We start from the raw sequence: 21339 nt of genomic DNA on the forward strand, positions 1-21339 counted from the left end.
TAATTTCGGAGAGCGACGGAGAGCTATGGAGAGCCCCTTGGCTGTGATTGGTCAGTATTAAAGGCCGAAATATGCTTCTGCGTCTCCGTTTACGGATGGGCGGGCGCACGGATACGCGCGTATCCGAGCCAAATGTGCGTATTTTATTGATGAAACGGCTAATTAGTAAATTTGCTCCGACTTCTCGATAACCTAGGTAAATAAACACTCCACGACGCCTTACAAAACACTGTTGCGCCACCTACTCTTCTGGCGGTGAATTGTTTTCAGCACCCACAGCCTACGGAGAACCATAAATGAAGTCTATCCGTCCGTATCCGTGCGTATCCGTGCGCCTGCCGCCTGTAAACGGAGACGCAGAAGCATATTTCGGGCTTCAGGCTCTCACATACACACCCATGTAAATCTCAGAAACGGTTTGAAAAACTCATGAAACATAATCAGTGATATTAAAAAAAGTTTAATAGATATCAAAAAGCTGATTTTTTAAAAATAGTTTAGGGTTTTGTCAACATGTTAAAGTTTAAATGGTGGCTGTACATTTAGTCATTTAGCAGACGCTCTTATCCAGAGCGACTTACAGTAAGTACAGGGACATTCCCCCGAGGCAAGTAGGGTGCCTTGCCCAAGGACACAACATCAGTTGGCATGACCGGGAATCGAACTGGCAACCTTCGGATTACTAGCCCGATTCCCTCACCGCTCAGCCATCTGACTCAGCTGTAGCTGAAGGATTGAGGAAGAAGAAGGATTTGAAAGTTGAAGAAGTTTAAGAGGATTGAGAGGATTTGAAAAAAAACTCCATTGGAAAACCATGTAAAAAATATTATGAATATTGATTTATATTAATTCAAGCATAAGAGGTACAAAGCTGAAAAGATATAGCAGTCATAGCCTGAAACTGTTGGAATGCTGAAGCAGCATTCCAACAATAAAGATTCAAAGAACAATACTTGGAATGCTGAAGCAGCATTCCACCAATAATATATATGTGAGAGAACAAAAGGTTGTGCCCTTGCCGAAGGCAAAGCACACCCAATAAAGTAAAGTAATCAAACAGCGCTTGATAGGCCATGACTGACTTCAACGCAGCAAACCAAGAGAAGCTGGAATGTCCGACTTTACAGAGCCGTTTTCCACTCCCCCCGACTGCAAGCGGCTACTCTCGCCGGTCGTTTCATGCAGCCGCAGTCCATGTCGAACGCACCACTGCAGTGTCACAACGACTTGCTGCCTATACAGACGCTAAGGAGAGCGTGAGGGATAATAATTCTCGCGGCTCACACTTGACCTTGTCATAACCAGAGGCTACTAACACAGCGCCATCTACAGGTGTGAGACCCCGGAGAGCCGGAGAGCTGCAGTTTCTGGACCGCAGTTCTAGCCCTCGTTTTATCTGACAGCGCCACGTAGCAAATTGGATAAACATGGACCGGAACCAGGGCTGGATTAACAATTTTCTGTGCCCTGGGCAACAAGGCTTAAATCTATGTCAACTAAATCTTTTAGTTGACATTGTCCAGGGCCCCTTAGATGTCATGTGCCCCTGGGCAAGTGCCCAGTTGCCCTAATGGTTAATCCGGCCCTGACCGGAACAAGATAATCAATATTTTCCTGCAGTAGTGAATATTGTAGGATTACGGCTCAGAACAAGATGGACTAGAATCAGAGTGTAAGTAGCTATAATGTGAATCGCGTATGGTTATGTATAAAACAGTTCTGATGTCTTGAATTGGACAATAAAGTTAGCTAACGTTAGCTAGCTAGCTAACTTAAACTTTGCAGTTCATCAATCATTTCACGACACCGGAGTGTTTTTCAAAGTCAAACAAGCTACTTGATTAGCTAACATTCGGTAGTTATAGCAAAGCTAGCTACACACATAGCTTGCTTCAAAACGAACTGTAAATTGTTACTCTGTTTATTTGTTTAATGAAACAGTAGCACAACGTAGCTTATGTGAATCAAGTATTGTTCAACATATTTAAGTTTGCTAAATGTTTAAAACAATTCTGGTACAATTATCTGTTCACTTATGATAATTTGATGAAATACGAACTTTTAGACTATTTGTTTTGTTCTATTGAAACCATAGTGCGATTTTGGCAAGCCCAACTACTGTAGGTGTCTTATATAATAAAGCCAGCACATTAATAAAACTTTAAAAAAAATGATTAAAGCAAGTGGATTTGATCTGTCAGCTAAATCAAATCTGCAGCCTAATATCTTAAAAAATAACCATATAATTTTTGTAGGCCATGATATACGGCCTGAGTATGCTGAGGAATCTGTCCTTGCAGGATGCAGAAAAGGTCTTCATCTCTGGACTAGTTTACCGTCGGGGGCAGTGTTTCCCCTACCATTATATTAGGGGGGCGCCACGCCCCCCCCCCCAACGCCCCCCCCCTGGAAGGTCAAGTAGTTTTTTTTATATATATAGTGCCCGATCACAAAATAAGTCATTTAAGGTTACCTTTCCTATAAAACAGGTATATAGCTTGCTCTTTTATTAAACAAAGTACATGGCCTTATGTTATTTATCTTACGGCAAGTCATTTCTGTCTCTACATGGTCGCCGTCGCCCTGAGAGTCAACCTTGTCTTGCCTCTAACATTACACATTTGTGGTTGAGATTGAGTGACTGCAAAAGCCATAGAAAATAGAATAGAATATAACTTCACTTTTCTAGAACTTTGTGGTGTCAGACACATAAAGTATAACTGATTAGAGTTGAACTTATATTTCCTCAGATAACTGAACTTAAAAAATGCTATTTAAACGTAATAAAGCTGACGATTAATATAAATGTATAAATATAATTAAATTATATAATCTATATATATCTTATATAAATTATATAAAGTAAACATATGAATCATTGATGTCAGTCTGATGTCTGTATTACATCAATTTCTACGTCTAAAATAACAAGCATATTGTCCTACATATACATTAAACCAATTTCTGTGTGGGATTAGTTTCCTATTTTCACCCACCTACCACTGGAATAAATTGCCATACAAACTGAATTTTAAATGATGTTATAGAGCATCTTGATCAAGTCTTGACTAATATTTGACATCAAATTGATATCAAGGTGCCCGCTGAGATTGTACACCTCGTCGGGCATTATTCCTTACATATACCACCAACCTCTGTCATATCTGGCCAAATCGAGTGAGGAGAGAAAACCACTCTAGACTATGGAGGTGCACCCTGTGATGCAGCATCAGGTTTTTAAGAAAGAGTTTGCTCTGCTCATACTCCTGCCCTCCAGGGGATTTTTTTCTGCATGATGCTTTGCCTGGCCCCTTTGCCAGCCACTGTACTAACTGCAAAGACTTTGTTGAGGACTCGTGTTTTCCACCTGCCTGCATCTTAGGAGGTATATAGTTTGCTAATGTTTCATGTGGTGTCATTCCCAACCTTTACACAATAAATGTAGCCTACATAACGTCCAAAAGTGTTTTTTTCTGATCAAACAAAATCAAGGAAGCAAGCTTGAGGTGAATACATTCTTTATAGAATGAATGTAAAAAAAGAAGATATTTTTCAATCCAAATTCTCTAATTGATCTAATTAAAATTTGAATGGATAAGAATGAATGGGTGTTGAGATGTGACAAATTACACATTTCTAATAACATATACAATTGCAGATGAACTCTTGAGTGTAATGTTATTTGTTTTACTCGAACAAAACATCCGAAAATGGTGCACGAGTGAGAAGTTTTGAACACAAATAATTTCCTATACAATAAATTAATTTCCAAAAATCTATATGAAAAACTATTCAATATATAGTCTAAAATTCATGTAGATCATTATTTTGTGTCAATTACAATAAGACTTAAATAATTTAATAAAATATAAAGACAGCCCAAATTGAAGAATAGCCCTTTACAAGTCAATTAAAGCGTGTCACGCTGCAGTTGGTTAAGACTGTGGGAATACTAGTAACTAAAATCATACGACATCTGTGTGTGCATTCCCCTCTACTCATCAGGAGAAGTCTCTCCGTTTACTGCCTGCTGTTCTAAAGGTGGTGGCTCCTCCCCCTCTTGTATCTCACAGTTGTCATTATTCCTGCTTCTCCGACCAGCACTGGCACTGACGTTCCCCATGCTGCCAAGACGACGAGAGCTGCCGCCAAAAGACGGCTCCCCGCCACGCCTGGGAAATCCGGGGAATGTTGTGAAAAGTGGGAATTCGAGAAAGAAGATAGATGAAGATAGGAGATAGAAGAATGATAGTCACAGGGGACAAGTAGAGGTTAAACCTGATTTGTCCAAGCACAAGCAGTAGCCTCAGAAAGGAAATAGAATATGTCCTATTTGCTCTCCAAGATGGTGATAAAATTAATATTTTTGCAGTAAACCCTGTGTGTGAGAGAGAGCTAAAAGTAGTATCTGAGAAGTACAGGGTTGAAGCAGAGTAGTAGCAGTCAAAGGAAGAGGAGGAACAGTGGCATCATAAAGAGGTTTGTTGTAGATTCATCACTGATTGTTTGATGGGCAGATTTGGCCTTGAGGTCACGATTGTGTATTTTTTTGGGGAAAAAGTGCTTCAGTTGTAAACCAAGTTAGGTAGGCTAACCCAGATGAAGAATGGTGATTAGGACAGAAGTCTCAGCCTACCTTATTGCACTGAAATGTTAGTACATTAGCTAGTTGGTGTATAAGCCAGAATACTTGTAACTTGAGTTACCTCATTTTGCTCCTGAGGGATGAGACCTCGCGACCGAGTGCGTCATTGGACTCAGACGCCTCGTCCAGCTCCAGCTGTAGCTTCCTGCGGCCCGCTGCCACACGCTGAGACTCCTCCTCGGCCTCCTCAAGCTGACGCTTCAGCTGCTTCACGCGCACGCTGGCCTTCTCTGCCTGCGGATGGGATGAGGGAGGAGAGGGAGGGATGATGGACAGGAGGGATATAAGAAGTCAGAGATAGATGAGGGGATGTGTGGAATGAGAGGAGGAAGGTTGGGTGGATAGGACAGAAGGTGGGATGAAGTGAGTGTTGGACGGTAAGAAGATGAGTGAAAGGGTGGATGGAAGGATGGATATAGAGACGGGGTGATGTTGAGGACAGGGGGAGTAGGAGACGGATATTATAACACGTAATCCTGGATGTTAAATTAGCTACAGGTACCCACATACTGTGCCAGTATGAGGTTATGTGTATATATTTTTTGTCACACAGTGTTTGTGTGTTACTCAAATCAAATTACAAGCAAAGTCACCGAGGCCTTCACATATGCCTATTGATCGGCTCCTTGTCTAAAGGAACAGGAAAAAAACTCCCAGGAAATATGAGAGAAAAACTGGAGGACATTACCTGGTCTTTGTACTGCTGCGCCTGCCTTCTCTCATCCTCCATTTGAATGGTCAGATCTTTGAGTTTCTTCTCCTTCTGACGCATGGTCTTAGCACCATTCTGTCTCTCTCTGAAATACATTTATACATCCAAATTTGTCCTAAAAATCTAATTCAAGACAGACATCCCAAGTGTGTGTGGGGGGGGGGGGGGTGAGCTACCTCCCGGAAATGAGTCTCTGCAGGTTGGGATATCAAGACATTCAATGACACTTTCCCCAGCCCACAATGGTATCTCTCTGTTAATTACAGGAATCTGTGTGTACAAATTAGAATGGGTTTAGTTTCCCACAATCAAAGAAAGAACCGGGCACTCTGCAAAGTTAATATCTTGCCGGTGTCGACTCGAGAACCAGGTTCATATTTTGCAGGTGTCCTTTTTATAATCCAACGGAGTGCAGTTGGCTGCCGCGATTGAATGAATGCGATTAACAAAGGCATTCGCAATGAAATTAAATGAAGCGTAGTAAGGAAAATATAGAAATTCTGTTTCGTTATTGGGTGTGCTTTGCCTTCGGCAAGGGCACAACCTTTGTTCTCACATATATATTATTTATTTATTGTTTATTTTCGCCCCCCTAAGGATCAGTCAATATTTGGACTACATAGACAACGGCGGCGTCAAAAGGTTCGTCTTGGTCTCGACTGCGTTGATTCTATTTTTATTTACGTTCCGTTGCATGGTTTAAGTAGAAATTGCGTTTTTGTGGTGAAAAGTGAAGCTAACGGTGGCTAATTTGCTAGCCTCAGTCACTGACGTTACTAACGTCACGAAAACACGCGTGAGTACCTGTAGCAGAACATTCGTTTTGCATCTGTTAAAGGTGACATGACATGAAAACTTCACTTTAGGAGGCTATTTAACATTAATATGAGTTCCCCTAGCCTGCCTTTGGTCCCCCAGTGGCTAGAATTTTCGATCGGTGTAAACCAAGCCCTGGATGTTCTTCTCCGACTTTCAGAAAATGAAAGCTCAATTGCTCTGTTTGAAAATCTCGTCTTTGTTACGTCACAAGGAGGAAGGTTACCTCCCCTCTCTGGTTTGCCAGTCCAGAGAATCTGGCCCGCCCATAAGAAACTGAGCTAAGACCGTGCAAGTGTTTTTATCCTCGAGAGACATCATGGCTTGTAAACGAATGAAGCATTACATTTGCTCAGTTTGGATGTACAAAGGAAAAGAAAAATCTTTTTACAGTTCCTTCATCCGAGCCTCTGAAGACCCAGTATCTTAATTGTATTTTCTCTGGAAATGCGCCTACACAACTTCTGTTGTAGGCGCATTTGTTTGTATGTCTGCGCCAAACACTTCAGCCACTACTGTTTCCTCAACTTGAGCTAATACAAAACTGGCCTTGCTGAAATTAAATTGTGGATCAGTACTAACTCTCCTTCATCCAGCTACTAACCTCGGACAAGTAAGTTAACTAACGCTATATTATTTTGTAGCTTTACTGTATATGGTTACCTAGCTTGCTACCCTTAGAATGTGGCTGTAACATTAGCTCTGCAGCTAACAGTTGAGTTACTTTTGCTAATGGAAAGGTAGATAGCATCAAGTATGTGTGTGAATACACATGCTGTAACATGAGTGTTGTACACTTCTTTATTATTTGGATAACCGTTCTGCTGTTGGTGTTATGGCGCGCACGATATCCGCCTTTCCCCTCATTGAAATGACTGAGTGTGTACCTCTGCAAACCAGGGTTATCAAATGAGAATGGGCAAATTCGAGGCATCTTACAGCAACGGGGCTACAGCCATTGCGATACATCCATTGTAAACATTAGCACATGGTGCCGCCCCTCCGCTCCTCATTAGCATTTAAAGCTACAGACACCAAAACAGCGCGTTCTGAGGAAAGCTCCTTGTGGGACTGCTAGTAGTGGCTGTAATTCTGCACCAAGGCTGAATTTCGGGAAAGAGACTTCTGATACAGTATTATGGGACCACTAAGGCCTATATAAAAGCATCCAAAAACAGCATGTCATGTCTCCTTTAACTTGGGGGATAGCTAGGCTAACTATAGCTTTACTGCAAGGCAGCTGCAGAAACGCCACAAGCAAAGAGGCCAGGGTGATAACTATTTACTCATTTTACTTTGTGATGTGAAACACAATTATGAAATGTAATGTACAATATTAGCTGATATTATTAAGGAAGTAGGCCCACATCTACTTTCGGAAACGGTAGTCATTAGCATCATGACATTAGCCTCTGTTGCCCGGGAAACACATACTACAGTGGTCTCTGATGCATCTGTTTTCAATCGTTAAAATAAACATTCCTCACAAATACATTTTCGTTGTAGGATTTATTATGACATTACAAGTACGATTTGTTGGTGAAATTATCCATTACCTGTGGTTTCAAACCAGTGTTGCTCACTGCAACGCTTTAGCCTACGAGACACACTACAAAAACATCTACACAGCTGTTTAGGAAGTCAAACGGCGACAGAACATGTTCGGCACTCCCCTTACTTAAATCAAAAGTCTTTCAATAGGTCAAACTATCTGACTACTAACCTGAACTTCATTGCTACAGCCTAAACTTTGTCAATCTGTTCATGAAAATAATTAATTTCAGCCTAAACCGCACAACGGAACGTTAAATCGAATTCAACCAACGCAATCGCTACCAAGACGAACACAGCAGTATTCTACTGTAGTAGTACAATTTACCGGGCAGCTTCTCCACACAGGTCTATATCGCATTTTGCGTTGTTACTGACAATGATCGCTAACAGTGAGCTTTTTCTGATTGAGCGATTTTACACTAAATAAATGTCAAGCTTATTTACGTTTTTAGGGGCATATTTTCAGTTAGCTGATGGTACTGTTTGAATCGCGATTCCATCTTCTACTGCCGGTGTTGTTGCCCAACTGGTTTCTACGCTAACTGGTTCCCCAGCTGTGCGTTCACATATCAGTCTTCCTCTATCACCTGATTCGTCACAAATTCACAAACATAGGCCTATTACTGCCGATTTTCAAGTCGGATCGCATATTTGCTGCGGCGAATATGAAAGTATAGCAGTGGCGATTTCTTTAAGACTGCAAGGGAAGCTCAGCGTCCCCTAAAATTTCTCAAAATTAATGGTCAAATATTTACTATTGTGTTAACATTTTAAATGCGTTAGAACATGTTCATATCGAAGACGAGTTCTTTCAGAATCAGCTACATATATTAGCAGGTCGACTGACTGATTTCCTTCTCATACATTCCCGTAGCGTCACAGTGCATTTCCCTGTTGAAGCTCAGCTTCCATGGACTTCAATGGGGCTGCTTTTAACATATTTTTTCAGTGCTTAGAAACTATACGGTCATTGGATGAATGCTGAGATTATGTCCTGCCTCGGACGCTCAGCGTCTCTGGGGGTGAATGGAGGAGTGGGCTGGCCTGGACGCTGAGCTTCCGCGTGATGATTGGAGGGTCTGTCGAAAGACTGCATCTCCTTTTGATTGACAGTAATTTTGTACTACAAAAAGTCACCGAAGCGGCAGCAACCTATTTCTTGGTATTTGCTTGGCGAAATTGCTAACCAATTTTCATCATACAATTATACACCACGTTCCTTGTTTCAGTTTAACCTAATTTCCACATTTCCTCCTTGATTAATATTGTTTTGTTAGATCGTTCGTTCATTCATTCAGTAGTCTAGCCAAATAAATAAAACATTTTTAGGATGTAGGCCGAAAATGAGCTTCCCCTCTTTGAAAGACCAGCAGCCGCCACTGAAGTATAGGCTACGTGCGCACTACATTACATCCATTCACGACAAAATAAATGGAGACAAAATAAAACATTTGCAGACTCGCATGAAGTGGGATTCGATTGCACTAGAGCAAAAACACGTATTTCACCAAAGCACATTGCTTTACACTGCGAGCTATTCTATCCCATAAAAGATCAGCTAAATCGTTACGTATTTATTAACTACGTTGGCCTTCAGGAAACATCTTGTTTTGGCTTCTTCTAAAACAACTGGTTCCCATAGACACTACCCGAATGTAGGCTACTAATCACTTATTTGGGGTTGTTTCGAGGCTGTAGCCGTATTTTCTACAACATCACAGCTCCTTCTGACACCACATATTAAAAATTCATACTAAGAACGTCGCTGCTAACCCAGAAAATACGATCAAAATAGCCTACGCGTAACCCTTTGAAACACAACATGGGTCTATTCGTTTCCTATGCGATTTCATGTATGGCTGAGTGTTTCTTCGCTATATCATTTCAAATCAATTCATTTCATAATTTTATATTCTGAACAAATGTAGTGAGCACTACATTACAGCCATTCACGCCATAATAAATGGAAGTTAAGAAAAATAAAATATTGGGATTCGATCCCACGAGCAAAAACACATCCATCTTTGTAGTCCATTGCATTACACCACGAGCTACTGAAGCACATGGGAATGTATGTAATTCAGTCACGGATTTATGAACTAAGTTGGCCTTCAAGGGGTGATTGATTGCAAAACCGATTTTACCTTGTCATAGTTGAATAACGACAGTTCGGTGGGTAAAATGAACATACAGTGAACCTCAAAGTCCATTGACACCTCTTTCCTATGCAAATCTCAAAATGAAAAAATGTGACTGTAAAACGCTAGCTTTTCAACAAAGCCACCGAACTGACGTCAGTCCGGGGACCGCCTTTTTTGGCTCTGGTCTGTATCTTTGTCACGCCCCAAAATGTACATCCAGACCAGCCCACTCACTGGTGTTCTTGCCCAGTCCGAGGTAGCGTAGATCTCCGATGCTAGTTTAGCTGCGCGCTGCTCTGTGTAGGCTACTTCTAAGCAATTACAAAGAATAACGTTTTGAAGTATAACAAGGATATTGAAAATGGACCACGGTCGTAAATGCTGTGTTCCAGGCTGTACAGGGAAGGCTAACACTCAGTCTTCCCAAGGAGCCAAACATTCGACAGGCATGGCTGCTGTTTGTCTATGAGAAGATCCCGGCGAAGTTCGACACTCAATTATTCATTTGCTCTGAACATTTCACCCAAGACAGTTTTGACAACCATGGACAATTTCAAGCAGGATTTGCTAAAAGCTGAACCTGAAAAGATGTGCTGTTCCGACCGTACGCTCATCGCAACCGCAAGCTGTAAGTAGGCTACAGTATGATTTTGTCGGTAACAGTTATTAGCAATGCTAACGTCTCCTGTATCTAGCATAGGTAGAATGCTAAATACGTTTCTAAACACATCAACATACATCACTTAGCAAATGACTCTAGCTAGACTAGCTGTAGTCGACATTAGAAGGGAAGCTTCCGAAAAAATTGCCAGAAAACAAATAGCAGTCTGGCCTATTGCTAACGCCTGTCTAGATTATCTATTTGAAAGAACTGGAGAAAGGCAGGTGCTAGATACAGGATACGTTAGCATTGTTAATAACTGTTACCGACAAAATCATACTACAGCTTGCGGCTGTGATGAACATCATAAGGTCGGAACGCACCTCTTTTCAGCAACAGCTTCATAGCAAATCCTGCTTTAGCTACATTGTCCCAGGTTTCGAACTGCACAGGGATCTTCTACGCTACGGTATAGACAAACATCACCCATGCCCGTCTAATCAATGTTAGCTAGACTCTAGCTCATCTGCTTTTTATTAACGCTGATTTGTAAGGAATGCAAGAACAGCTAGATAGCGAAAACCCCTAGACTGTAGGCATGTAAACTAGTTTAGCTTGCTAACGCAAGAGCACGGTAGAATGTGTCATGATTTAGCCTAGTTTATTGGCTAGTTTATGGGGCTAATGTTGTTTCATGTTCCTGACTGTTTCATTCAAATAAATAACCTGTGTTGTTATGTAAAAATAACATGTAAATTAAAGAAGCCAATGACAAAAGGCTCTCACAAACAAGCTAGAAGTGGGTAGTAGCTTACTTGTGCTTTCCAATCAGTATCTAGTTTTGATTGCTGTAACCAAGACTTGTTTTGATTGCTGTTACCAAGAAGAAAAAAAGGGATATGAATAGGGGCCTGTGCCCCAGTAGAGTTTTATGTCTAACAACGCCCCTGGCATGGACATTGTCAATAAGATGCTTGCATTTGCCTTACTGTACTGATCCAAGTTATCAACTATTGTATGTCTGGCAGAATAATGTCTCGGAGCCCAAATCTCAATCAACCTCCTCCCTTGATGTATCATAGGCTACTCACTCATCATGTCTTTGCTTTATCAAATCTTTCTCAAAAGATTGCTACCAGTGCTATAGGCCTGTTGTAGATGTTGACAACACCTGTCTTGTGTCTTAGAAGAGGTAACTTAAACCTTAGGATGCAGCCATCGGCTGCAGCCATCAGAAACGGCTGCAGCCATCAAAAGCCCCGTTAGGCTGCCCGATATGATTGATGCGGTGGGCAGAGTTGTTGGAGCTCAGACTGTGAACTTACAACGCAGCATTGATTACAACAGGGATACGTTTGCGGCTCTGCAAAGGAAGATGGAGGACATGGAGACCTTCCTGAAGGGTGGACGTGAAAATTGAGTTGCGGCTACTCGTCAAAACAACTACCCCAATCTTATCCACTTTTGGCCCCGTAACCAGCACAGGCCTTGGCCAAGGCCGTCGCTGGAAAACAACTCCCCTGGAGAGCGCTGAAGCAAGACTATCTTGCTCCTCCCTCCCCCCCCCCCCCCTCACCGACATCTGTGGTTTGGTCTCTGCCCAGGTCATGACCAAGGATGTCTCCTGGCCAACACAATCTGCATAGGGAGAATCGGACTGATTGTGGCCTAGGTCGAGGGCGCCAACCCAGACCTACTCACACATTAACTTTCACCTACTACAGATATCACCACCACCCCATCCAACGCCTTCGCCTGCTTGTTTCCCCAGGGTGGCTGGCGGGTCTGTGTCCAGCGCCTACCATGGCTGCAGGTCTAGATGCTGCTTGTCTACCCCCCCCCCCCCCCACTCCCCGTTGCAAGTCACGTGTTTTTGTAAATGTTGTTGTGCTTATGTGCTGAGGTTTTTGTCTGTTCCCACACTGTACTCCTCTAGGAGCATTGTCTGGGTGTTGCTTTTTTCTCTCCTCCTCTCTCCTCATGTTATGCTGTAACTTTCTAGTCTCGTCCTGTCTACCCCCTTGTCATGTTTGTGTATTAGAAACTGCAAGTGGCAGCTCGGATCTAAGATGGATTCGAGAGACCGCAGATAGAGTGCGGCTAGTTCGGTTTGTTAAACGTTTTAGATCAACACTTGTATTATTGTTTTTGTTGATTTATGTAAAGCACTTTGAGCTGCAATTCTTGTATGAAAAGTGCTATATAAATAAAGTCTTTCTTACTTACTTACTTACTTAGAAATGTGTACTGTATAGGTACCATCACTACAGTTACACTGGTGTCTGTCTAGTGTGTGCTTTAAAGTGTAAATGAGAGTTGTTTCCTAAGCAAACTAATACACAGATGTACTGTGTCACTATTTAAGCAAATCCACCAAAAACCTCAAACGTAGAATTCCATGGTTGTTTAGGAAGCTATAGCACGGACAAGCTAGCACCCCCACTACTTGAGTCAAAAGTCCCAGATCAGTTTTTCAATTGATGTAACAAACTATCACTCAAATTAGAGCCAATGCCCGTGTGAATACCGTCCCGTATGTGGTACTGGGGTTTTAACAGTTTAAGACGTCTGTAATTAGGTTCAGAGGATCTATCAGGGGGCACAGAACAGCACCCGGGCCAACCCAACCAATGTTACATACCCTATTCGGAGACCTTAAGGAACAGTGTTAAAACCCCCCAAAAAACCCAGTCAATCACTCCTTTCAGGCAACATGTTGTTTTGGTTCTTCTGAAATAACTACCGTAGACACTACTCGAATGTAGGCTACTAAACACGTATTTGGAGTTGTCTCGAGGCAATAGTCATATTTACCAAGATATCACAGCCCCGTAATGACACCACATATTGCAAAGTAAGATCGTCGCTGACAATATCAGCTTAAATGCAAACACTGCATGTGTAGTGCTTCACATAATAAATGAAATATGATGCCAATACATGTGTTGTGTATTTGTTAGAAACAAAATACAAATGAATGTAGGCCTATCATAGAAACTCCACAAAGTTACCTGGATGCTCAAATACGTTTAGTTGCCTACATTCGGGTAGTGTCAACGGTAACAAGTTGTTTCAGAAGAAACCAAAACAAAATGTTGCCTGACGTCCTTCGTAGTTAATCAATTTGTGACTGAATAACTGTACGACCTGACTGCTTCAATAGCTCGCAGTGTAAAGCAATGTTCTTTGGTGAATTACGTGTTTTTGCTCTAGTGCGATCGAATCCCACTTCATGCGAGCCTGCAAATGTTTTATTTTGTCTCCATTTATTTAGTTGTGAATGGATGTAATGTAGTGCGCACGTAGCCTATACTTTCATATTCGCCGCAGCAAATATGCGATCCGACTTGAAAATCGCTAGTAATATGTTTGTGAATTTGTGACGAATCAGGTGATAGAGGAAGACTGATATGTGAACGCACAGCTGGGGAACCAGTTAGCGTGGAAACCAGTTGGGCAACAACACCGGTAACGTCGTAGAATAATCTTCAAAGGGGGTTCTTTATTAATGAATGAATGCAATATGAGTAGGCTAAATGCCTGAAAATATCACGAGAAGGGAAAACTTAAAAGGACATTTAAGTCATAGAGATTAGGTCAATGTTTACACCTGTCTGCCAAATTTATTCGTTTTGATTCAGCTATGAGGCTGCCTCTTGCAGGGGAAATGAGAAGACATCTTTCATTCTACACTTCACTCGTATTTTGAGTTGTAAATGAGCAGCAAAAAAAAGATGCTTTTAAATCTATGTAATCTTTATAAATAACTAGAGAGGGTACCATTTCTGGGGAAGAAACTGAGCGATATATGACTTAAACTATGACTTAAACGTCATTTTAAGTTTTTCCCTTCTCGTGATATTTTAGGCATTTAGCCTACTCATATTGCATTCATTCATTAATAAAGAACTCCCTTTGAAGCTTATTCTAACAACGACGTTACCCGGCAGTAGCTATCTCAGATGTAATCGCGATTCAAATAGTACCATCTGCTAACCGAAAATATGCCCCCAAAAACGTAAATAAGCTTGACAATTATTTAGGGGAAAATCCCTGATTCATAAAAATCTCAGTGGTAGCGATCATTGTCAGTAACAATGCGATATAGCCCTGTGTGGAGAAGCTGCCACGGTAAATTGTACTACTATAGTAGTACTAGACTGTGGTCGTCTTGGTAGCGATTGCGTTGGTTGAATACGATTTCAGGTTAGTAGTCAGATAATTTCACCTATTGAAAGACTTGATTTAAGTAAGGGTAGTGCCGAACATGTGCCGCCGTTTGACTTCCTACTGTAAACAGCTGTAGAGATGTTTTTGTTAGCTACTAGACTAGGCTACAGCGTTGCAGTGAGCTACACTGGTTTGACACCACAGGTAATGATAATTTCACCCACAAATCGTTTACTTGTAATCTAATGTCATAATAAATCTTACAACGAAAATGTATTTGTGAGGAATGTTTATTTTATTTATTTGCTTCAGTGAAATAGTAGACTACTGTTTCCGAAAGTAGATGTACTTCCTTAATAATATCAGCATATATTGTAGTGATTGTGGCTAGCAAGTTAGCCACCGTTAACGTCACTTTTCTCCACTTAAACCATGCAACGGAACGTAAATAAAAATACAAGCAACTCAATCGCTACCAACACGGAGCTTTTGACGCAAAAACAAATAATAATAATAATATATATGTGAGAGAACAAAGGTTGTGCCCTTGCCGAAGGCAAAGCACACCCAATAATATATATGTGAGAGAACAAAGGTTGTGCCCTTGCCGAAGGCAAAGCACACCCAATAAGAATAGGTAGAAACACTTAACCCTTGTGTTATCTTCGGGTCATTCTGACCCATCAGTCATTGTGACCCACCGTCGTATTGCGACAAATTTACATCATACAAAAACTAAGTGAAGCATTTTCTTTTAACTGTCGGGCTGTCTCAGACCCCCCACCTTGGAATGGTTAAAAGAAAATTATTTTTATTTGTTTTTGTATTGGGTAAAATTGGGTAAACACAACAATGGTTCATTATGAACCTTTGGGTCATGTGACCCGAAGGCAGCACGAGGGTTAGGGTGGCTTCGCCGCTTCGCGGCCTTGCCACCAATAACGTAAGAAACAGTAGACAAATGAAAGCTACATAATCATTTGCATGAATGAAAGCTACCACAGCATTGGCAATTTGACTAGAATAGATGTGGAGGTTGAACAAGTACTTCAGAGATTACATAGAATTTCAGTTGTGTTCTGAGAAATATAGGTACCAAAACCACTGAGAAGAAATGTCATCCAGACATCTGTGTGTGTCACCAACATCATCGCGGGCACTTTGCCATATCTATATTTCCAGGATTCTTGTGTGTGTGTGCCACCAATTTTATCACAGGCACTATGTAATGTACTATATCTGTAGTTCAAGTAATCTGTATTTGTGTGTTTCACTGACATCTTTATCACTGACTGCATCAGGGGCACTGTGCACTAGTCAGTTAACAAACTATACAACCTCTCAAAGTATTCATTAATTGATTTTTACGTAGTACCACTATAGTTTGATTTATTTTGTTACATGATTGAAAAACACTTATTTCCTATCCAACCTGTTAATGCACTTGCAGTTTATCACGTGTACACAGACTACATTTCCCACCATACACTGCCTCCCCCACCTGCTCTCTATGTCCAGCTGCTCCTCCACGTGGTGCAGCTTGGCCTCCAGGGCAGCGATGGAGGTCTTGAGCTTGGAGCGGCCCTGGCTTTCCATATCCTGGAGCTTGGCCTTGAGGTCCCGGTTGTGCCGCTCAAGCTGCTGCCTGGCGCCCTCTCTTGTCTGGGAGGAGGAGCGCTCCGCCTGCAGCTCCTCGCTAAACTGCTCAATCTGAGGGTGGATGGGGAGGAGGTGGGTAAGGGGAGGGGGAGGGTAAGGGGTGGCCTGGGAACCAGACGAATCAGCCAGCTAATGGTTTATTTGCTCAGGAAGATGGGTCTGGCCACCCTCCCATTCAAACAGATTTCCATCCGACCCGAATCTGGTCAGGCCAATTACAACCGTGTATCTGATTTGAGGTGGGTTCCATACAATGACTGTAAAGAAGGGAGCCATTTAGGCATTGTCTGATTGGTTGTATCTATACAATTGCATCCAACTGCATTTTGGTCTGCGCCCGTTGATGATGCCCCTTGGAAATCAGAAATTAACTGAGAGGTTCAAGACTAATGCACATTTGTGAATTGTTCTGGTGATAGGCTAGCTTAGGGCGGGTTTGAGGTCAAAAGTGGAGAGATGCTCTTCCTTGGACTATTGAGGTTCTCTATTTTGGCTTTCACCTTGAGACATACAAGGTACACAGTTCTACCAGTGCTTTTCTGTGTACACTCCTCCCTATATCCTCCCTAGCACACACTCCCCCCTATACCCTCCCTAGAGCACACTCCTCCCTATATCCCAACCGGTGCACATTCCTCCCTATACCCTCCCTATGTATACTCGTCCCTATATATATATAGACATTTTCAAAAGACAGCTTAAAATGTTTTTACCAAAGCATTTAACAAATTTGATCTCAGAAGGGTTTTATTACTTTTATCAGTTGTATCATAGTTTTTTATAGATTTTTTGGATTCCCGCAAAGACTGTGGCTTGTGTTCTGACTTGTAATATTGTTTTTATTGATTGTGTTTTGCATTCCCGCAAAGATTGCGGCCTGTGTTTTGTAATATTTTATTTATATTGGGGGGGGGGCTCGTTTGTGCTATAGACCAGTGGTTCTCAAAGTGGGGGTCGCGACCCACCGGGGCGTCGCGACCAAAAGTAATTGGACAATTGGCTGCTCAGCTGTTCCATAGCCAGGTGTATGTTATTCCCTCATAAAGGGAGTTCGTTATTTCATTGACAAGGAGCAGATAAAAGGTCTAGAGTTCATTTTAAGTATGGTATTTGTGTTTGGAATCTGTTGCTGTCAACTCTCAATATGAAGTCCAAAGAGCTGTCACCATCAGTGAAGCAAGCCATCGTTAGGCTGAAAAATCAAAACAAACCTATCAGAGAGATAGCAAAAACATTAGGTGTGGCCAAATCAACTGTTTGGTACATTCTTAAAAAGAAAGAACGCACTGGTGAGCTCAGCAACACCAAAAGACCCGGAAGACCACGGAAAACAACTGTGGTGGATGACAGAAGAATTATTTCCCTGGTGAAGAAAAACCCCTTCACAACAGTTGGCCAGATCAAGAACACTCTCCAGGAGGTAGGCGTATCTGTGTCAAAGTCAACAATTAAGAGAAGACTTCACCAGAGTAAATACAGAGGGTTCACCACAAGATGTAAACCATTGGTGAGTCTCAAAAACAGGAAGACCAGATTAGAGTTTGCCAAAAAACATCTAAAAGAGCCTGTACAGTTCTGGAACAACATCCTATGGACAGATGAGACCAAGATCAACTTGTACCAGAATGATGGGAAGAGAAGAGTATGGAGAAGGGAAGGAACTGCTCATGATCCAAAGCATACCACCTCATCAGTGAAGCATGGTGGAGGTAGTGTTATGGCGTGGGCATGTATGGCTGCCAATGGAACTGGTTCCCTTGTATTTATCGATGATGTGACTGCTGACAAAAGCAGTGTTTCGGGCAATATTATCTGCTCAGATTCAGCCAAATGCTTCAGAACTCATAGGACGGCGCTTCACAGTGCAGATGGACAATGACCCGAAGCATACTGCGAAAGCAACCAAAGAGTTTTTTAAGGCAAAGAAGTGGAATGTTCTGCAATGGCCAAGTCAATCACCTGACCTAAATCTAATTGAGCATGCATTTCACTTGCTAAACACAAAACTGAAGGGAAAATGCCCCAAGAACAAGCAGGAACTGAAAACAGTTGCAGTAGAGGCCTGGCAGAGCATCACCAGGGACGAAACCCAGCGTCTGGTGATGTCTATGGGTTCCAGACTTCAGGCTGTCATTGACTGCAAAGGATTTGCAACCAAGTATTAAAAGTGACAATTAGATTTATGATTATGTTAGTTTGTCCAATTATTTTTGGTCCCTTAAAAATGGGGGTGCCACATATAAAATGTGTTGTAATTCCTACACCGTTCACCTGATTTGGATGTAAATACCCTGAAATTAAAGCTGAAAGTCTGCACTTAAAGCACATCTTGATTGTTTCATTTCAAATCCATTGTGGTGGTATACAGAGCCAAAATGCTGAAAATTGTGTCAATGTCCAAATACTTATGGACCTAACTGTATATATACATATATTTTTTGGACAACGTAGTTAAGGCGGCAGGCGTGTGTTGCTTAGGCAGCCGCCTTAACTGAAAAGTGCTGCAGGAAACCCTGCTTGAGCAACATAGGTTCTGGACTGCTCTGCAAAAGGTCTGAGATTGTGTGTTTAGGATTTGAATCAAAAGGCTTGAGTAACATAGGTTCTGGACTGCTCTGCAAAAGGTCTGAGATTGTTCTGGATTACCGCAAAGACTGCGGCCTGTGTTCAGAAGGGTTTTATTACTTATAGTATTATTTTTATTGATTTTATGTAAAGCACTTTGAGCTGCAATTCTTGTATGAAATGTGCTATATAAATAAAGTCTTATTATTATTATTATATCCCCTCTAGCACACACTCCTCCCTATACCCTCTCTAGTGCAGTCCTTTCTATGCACTACCTAGTCCATAGTCATCTCTAAACTGTTCGTAGTGCAATCCTTTTCCCAGTGGACAGATCTCTCCATACTCTTTCTAGTACACACTCCTTGTTACCCTTCCTAGTACACCTTCCTTCTCCTTATTCCCTTCCTAGTACACACTTCTCCTTTATACCCTTCCCTGTACACATTCTTCTTCCCTATATCCTTCCTAGTGCACATGCTGTACCACCTGCTGTTGGGTCTTCCTGAGGCGGTCATTGAGAGTTTCCACGTTGGCCTGCTCCTCCTCCAGGTCCTCCTCCAGCTGACTGATCCTGGCCTCCAGGCGCCGCTTGTCATCAGAGAAAGCTGACCTGAGGAGGAGAGGAATAGGAGAAGGGTGGCAGGAGATTAGGGCAAATTAGGGGAAGGAGAGGAGGAGGAAGGAAAAAGGATGAAGGGGAGACGTGGAAGGGAGGAGAAAGAAGAGGATGAGAGAAGGAGGAGGGTGACAAAAATAAACTGGATCAGTATACAGGCAGGGTTATTGTCTCCATAGGTTTGGTAAGGAGGAGGCTGTTTGAAACATCTTTCTCCTTCCCAGTCTTCTTTACAGATACTGTCTCAGGCCACATTTACACATAGCTGGGTATTTACAGAAACAAATATTTCTGCCCCTCCGTTTTCAAAAATAACGTTGTACACACAAGATCGTTTTCAAAAATGTTTCTGTTTACATTAACCCGCATAAATACGCCCCTGAGCGCTATCATAACCATGCCAAACCTGTAGGCGGCAGTGTAACAAGAAGGATAAAGCCCTGCAAACCAATCAGAATTCTCAAAATCAACAACAACTACGAATAACACGATCGACTTCCTTTTCCTTTCAATAGTAAATATGGCGCGAGGTTCATTTGTTTGGATGATTCACAAATAAATGTAATGTGATGCACAAATGTATTTCGTGATTCAAAAATGTAACGCGATTCACAAATAAATGACCCCATTACATTCATAGACATGTATATATGTCTATGATTACATTACTACAAACATAGGACGCTCACATGACGTGATGCATTTTATGTCGCATACTGTGACGTTTGAGAACCTAAAACTTTTTTTAGTTTTCAGAAATCTCCACTTTGGCCAGAGTTTTCAGAAATGATTGTTTTCCATGATAAAACCTCAGTTTTGGGTCCAGCTCAACCCCTTTTCCCTAACCCCCTTTACCGTGTGTTTATATTAAACATTGATGTTTGATGGTAGCTTTGGTTGGTCTGTGTCGATTGTTCTCGCTGTGTGCCATACACTGCACTGACTTGCATGAGTTCAATGTTACGGGTCTCTGTACCACCTACCCTAGACTGCTAGAGCCACAGGGTTCGTAACAGGCCCAAGTAGGGTTGCAAAATTCCTGGAATTTTCTAAATGGGAAGCTTTCCATTGGAATTAACAGGAATTAACAAGAATTAACTGGAAATTAGCTAAATTACAGGTTAGCCTATAACAGGGAACGTAAATGTTGTATATCATTCCAGTGAAGTTCTCAGCTTTGAATATTTCCAAAATTCCCCAGCTTAACTCAACAGGCTTAACCCATGAAAAGTTTCCAGAAACTTTCCACCCCTTTGCAACCTAAGGCCCAAGGGTGCCTGTATCCGACACAGTCACTCACTTCCCAGACGTGTTGCTGGCCAGCTCCTCAGACAGCTCGTCTCTCTCTGTTTCAGCCTGCTTCCGGGTCCTCTCGGCTGTGGACAGTCCCTATGAATGGGGGATGGATGGAATGGGGGTTGAAGATGGTAATACAGTTTTCTACAATCGCTAAGATTTTTTTTCCCAATACTTTTAACAATTTTCCTAAACTCTTAACGCACCAACGCACCTACAACTCACGATTGGTAAAACGGTTAATTTCATGCTCAAAATCACACATTGTTAACTAAACTCCAACACTAATTTTCATAACACACACATACACTAAACAATACACCATGTCTACCAAAGCACTAACATGTTCTCTTTCAACAGGAACATTTAGTCAATGTCACAATGTCATAAAAACACTAACATCAGATAGAATTACAGAAACTGCATTCTTTTGTGTCAGGTTTCACAGTATATGGATCATAGATTGTGTTTTGCAATGCAGTTTCTTTTGAAGCCTCTACATTTGTTTTGTTGGGTTTAGTAAATGCATGCATTTTGTTTCTTTTGCTGCAGGAATTCAGT

The 21339-nt window shown here is 41.8% G+C and overlaps 1 protein-coding gene across 3 annotated transcripts in view; it reads right to left on the minus strand.

Annotated features, from left to right (window-relative positions):
• Window positions 1-3599: 3599 nt before the first annotated feature.
• LOC136940750 (myosin-11-like) overlaps window positions 3600-21339 on the minus strand; it is a 46792-nt gene continuing 29052 nt past the window's right edge. For all 3 annotated transcript variants that reach the window (XM_067233032.1, XM_067233034.1, XM_067233033.1), the window contains 6 exons: window positions 20783-20871; window positions 19353-19476; window positions 16141-16349; window positions 5334-5442; window positions 4707-4879; window positions 3600-4172 (listed from right to left, as the gene is read on the minus strand). In XM_067233032.1, the coding sequence (XP_067089133.1) occupies window positions 3995-4172; window positions 4707-4879; window positions 5334-5442; window positions 16141-16349; window positions 19353-19476; window positions 20783-20871 (882 nt within the window). In that variant the 3' untranslated portion in view covers window positions 3600-3994. The remainder of the gene's footprint in view (window positions 4173-4706; window positions 4880-5333; window positions 5443-16140; window positions 16350-19352; window positions 19477-20782; window positions 20872-21339) is intronic.

The sequence above is a fragment of the Osmerus mordax genome, chromosome 3 (genome assembly GCF_038355195.1).
Source record: "Osmerus mordax isolate fOsmMor3 chromosome 3, fOsmMor3.pri, whole genome shotgun sequence".
Classification (NCBI taxonomy): domain Eukaryota; kingdom Metazoa; phylum Chordata; class Actinopteri; order Osmeriformes; family Osmeridae; genus Osmerus; species Osmerus mordax.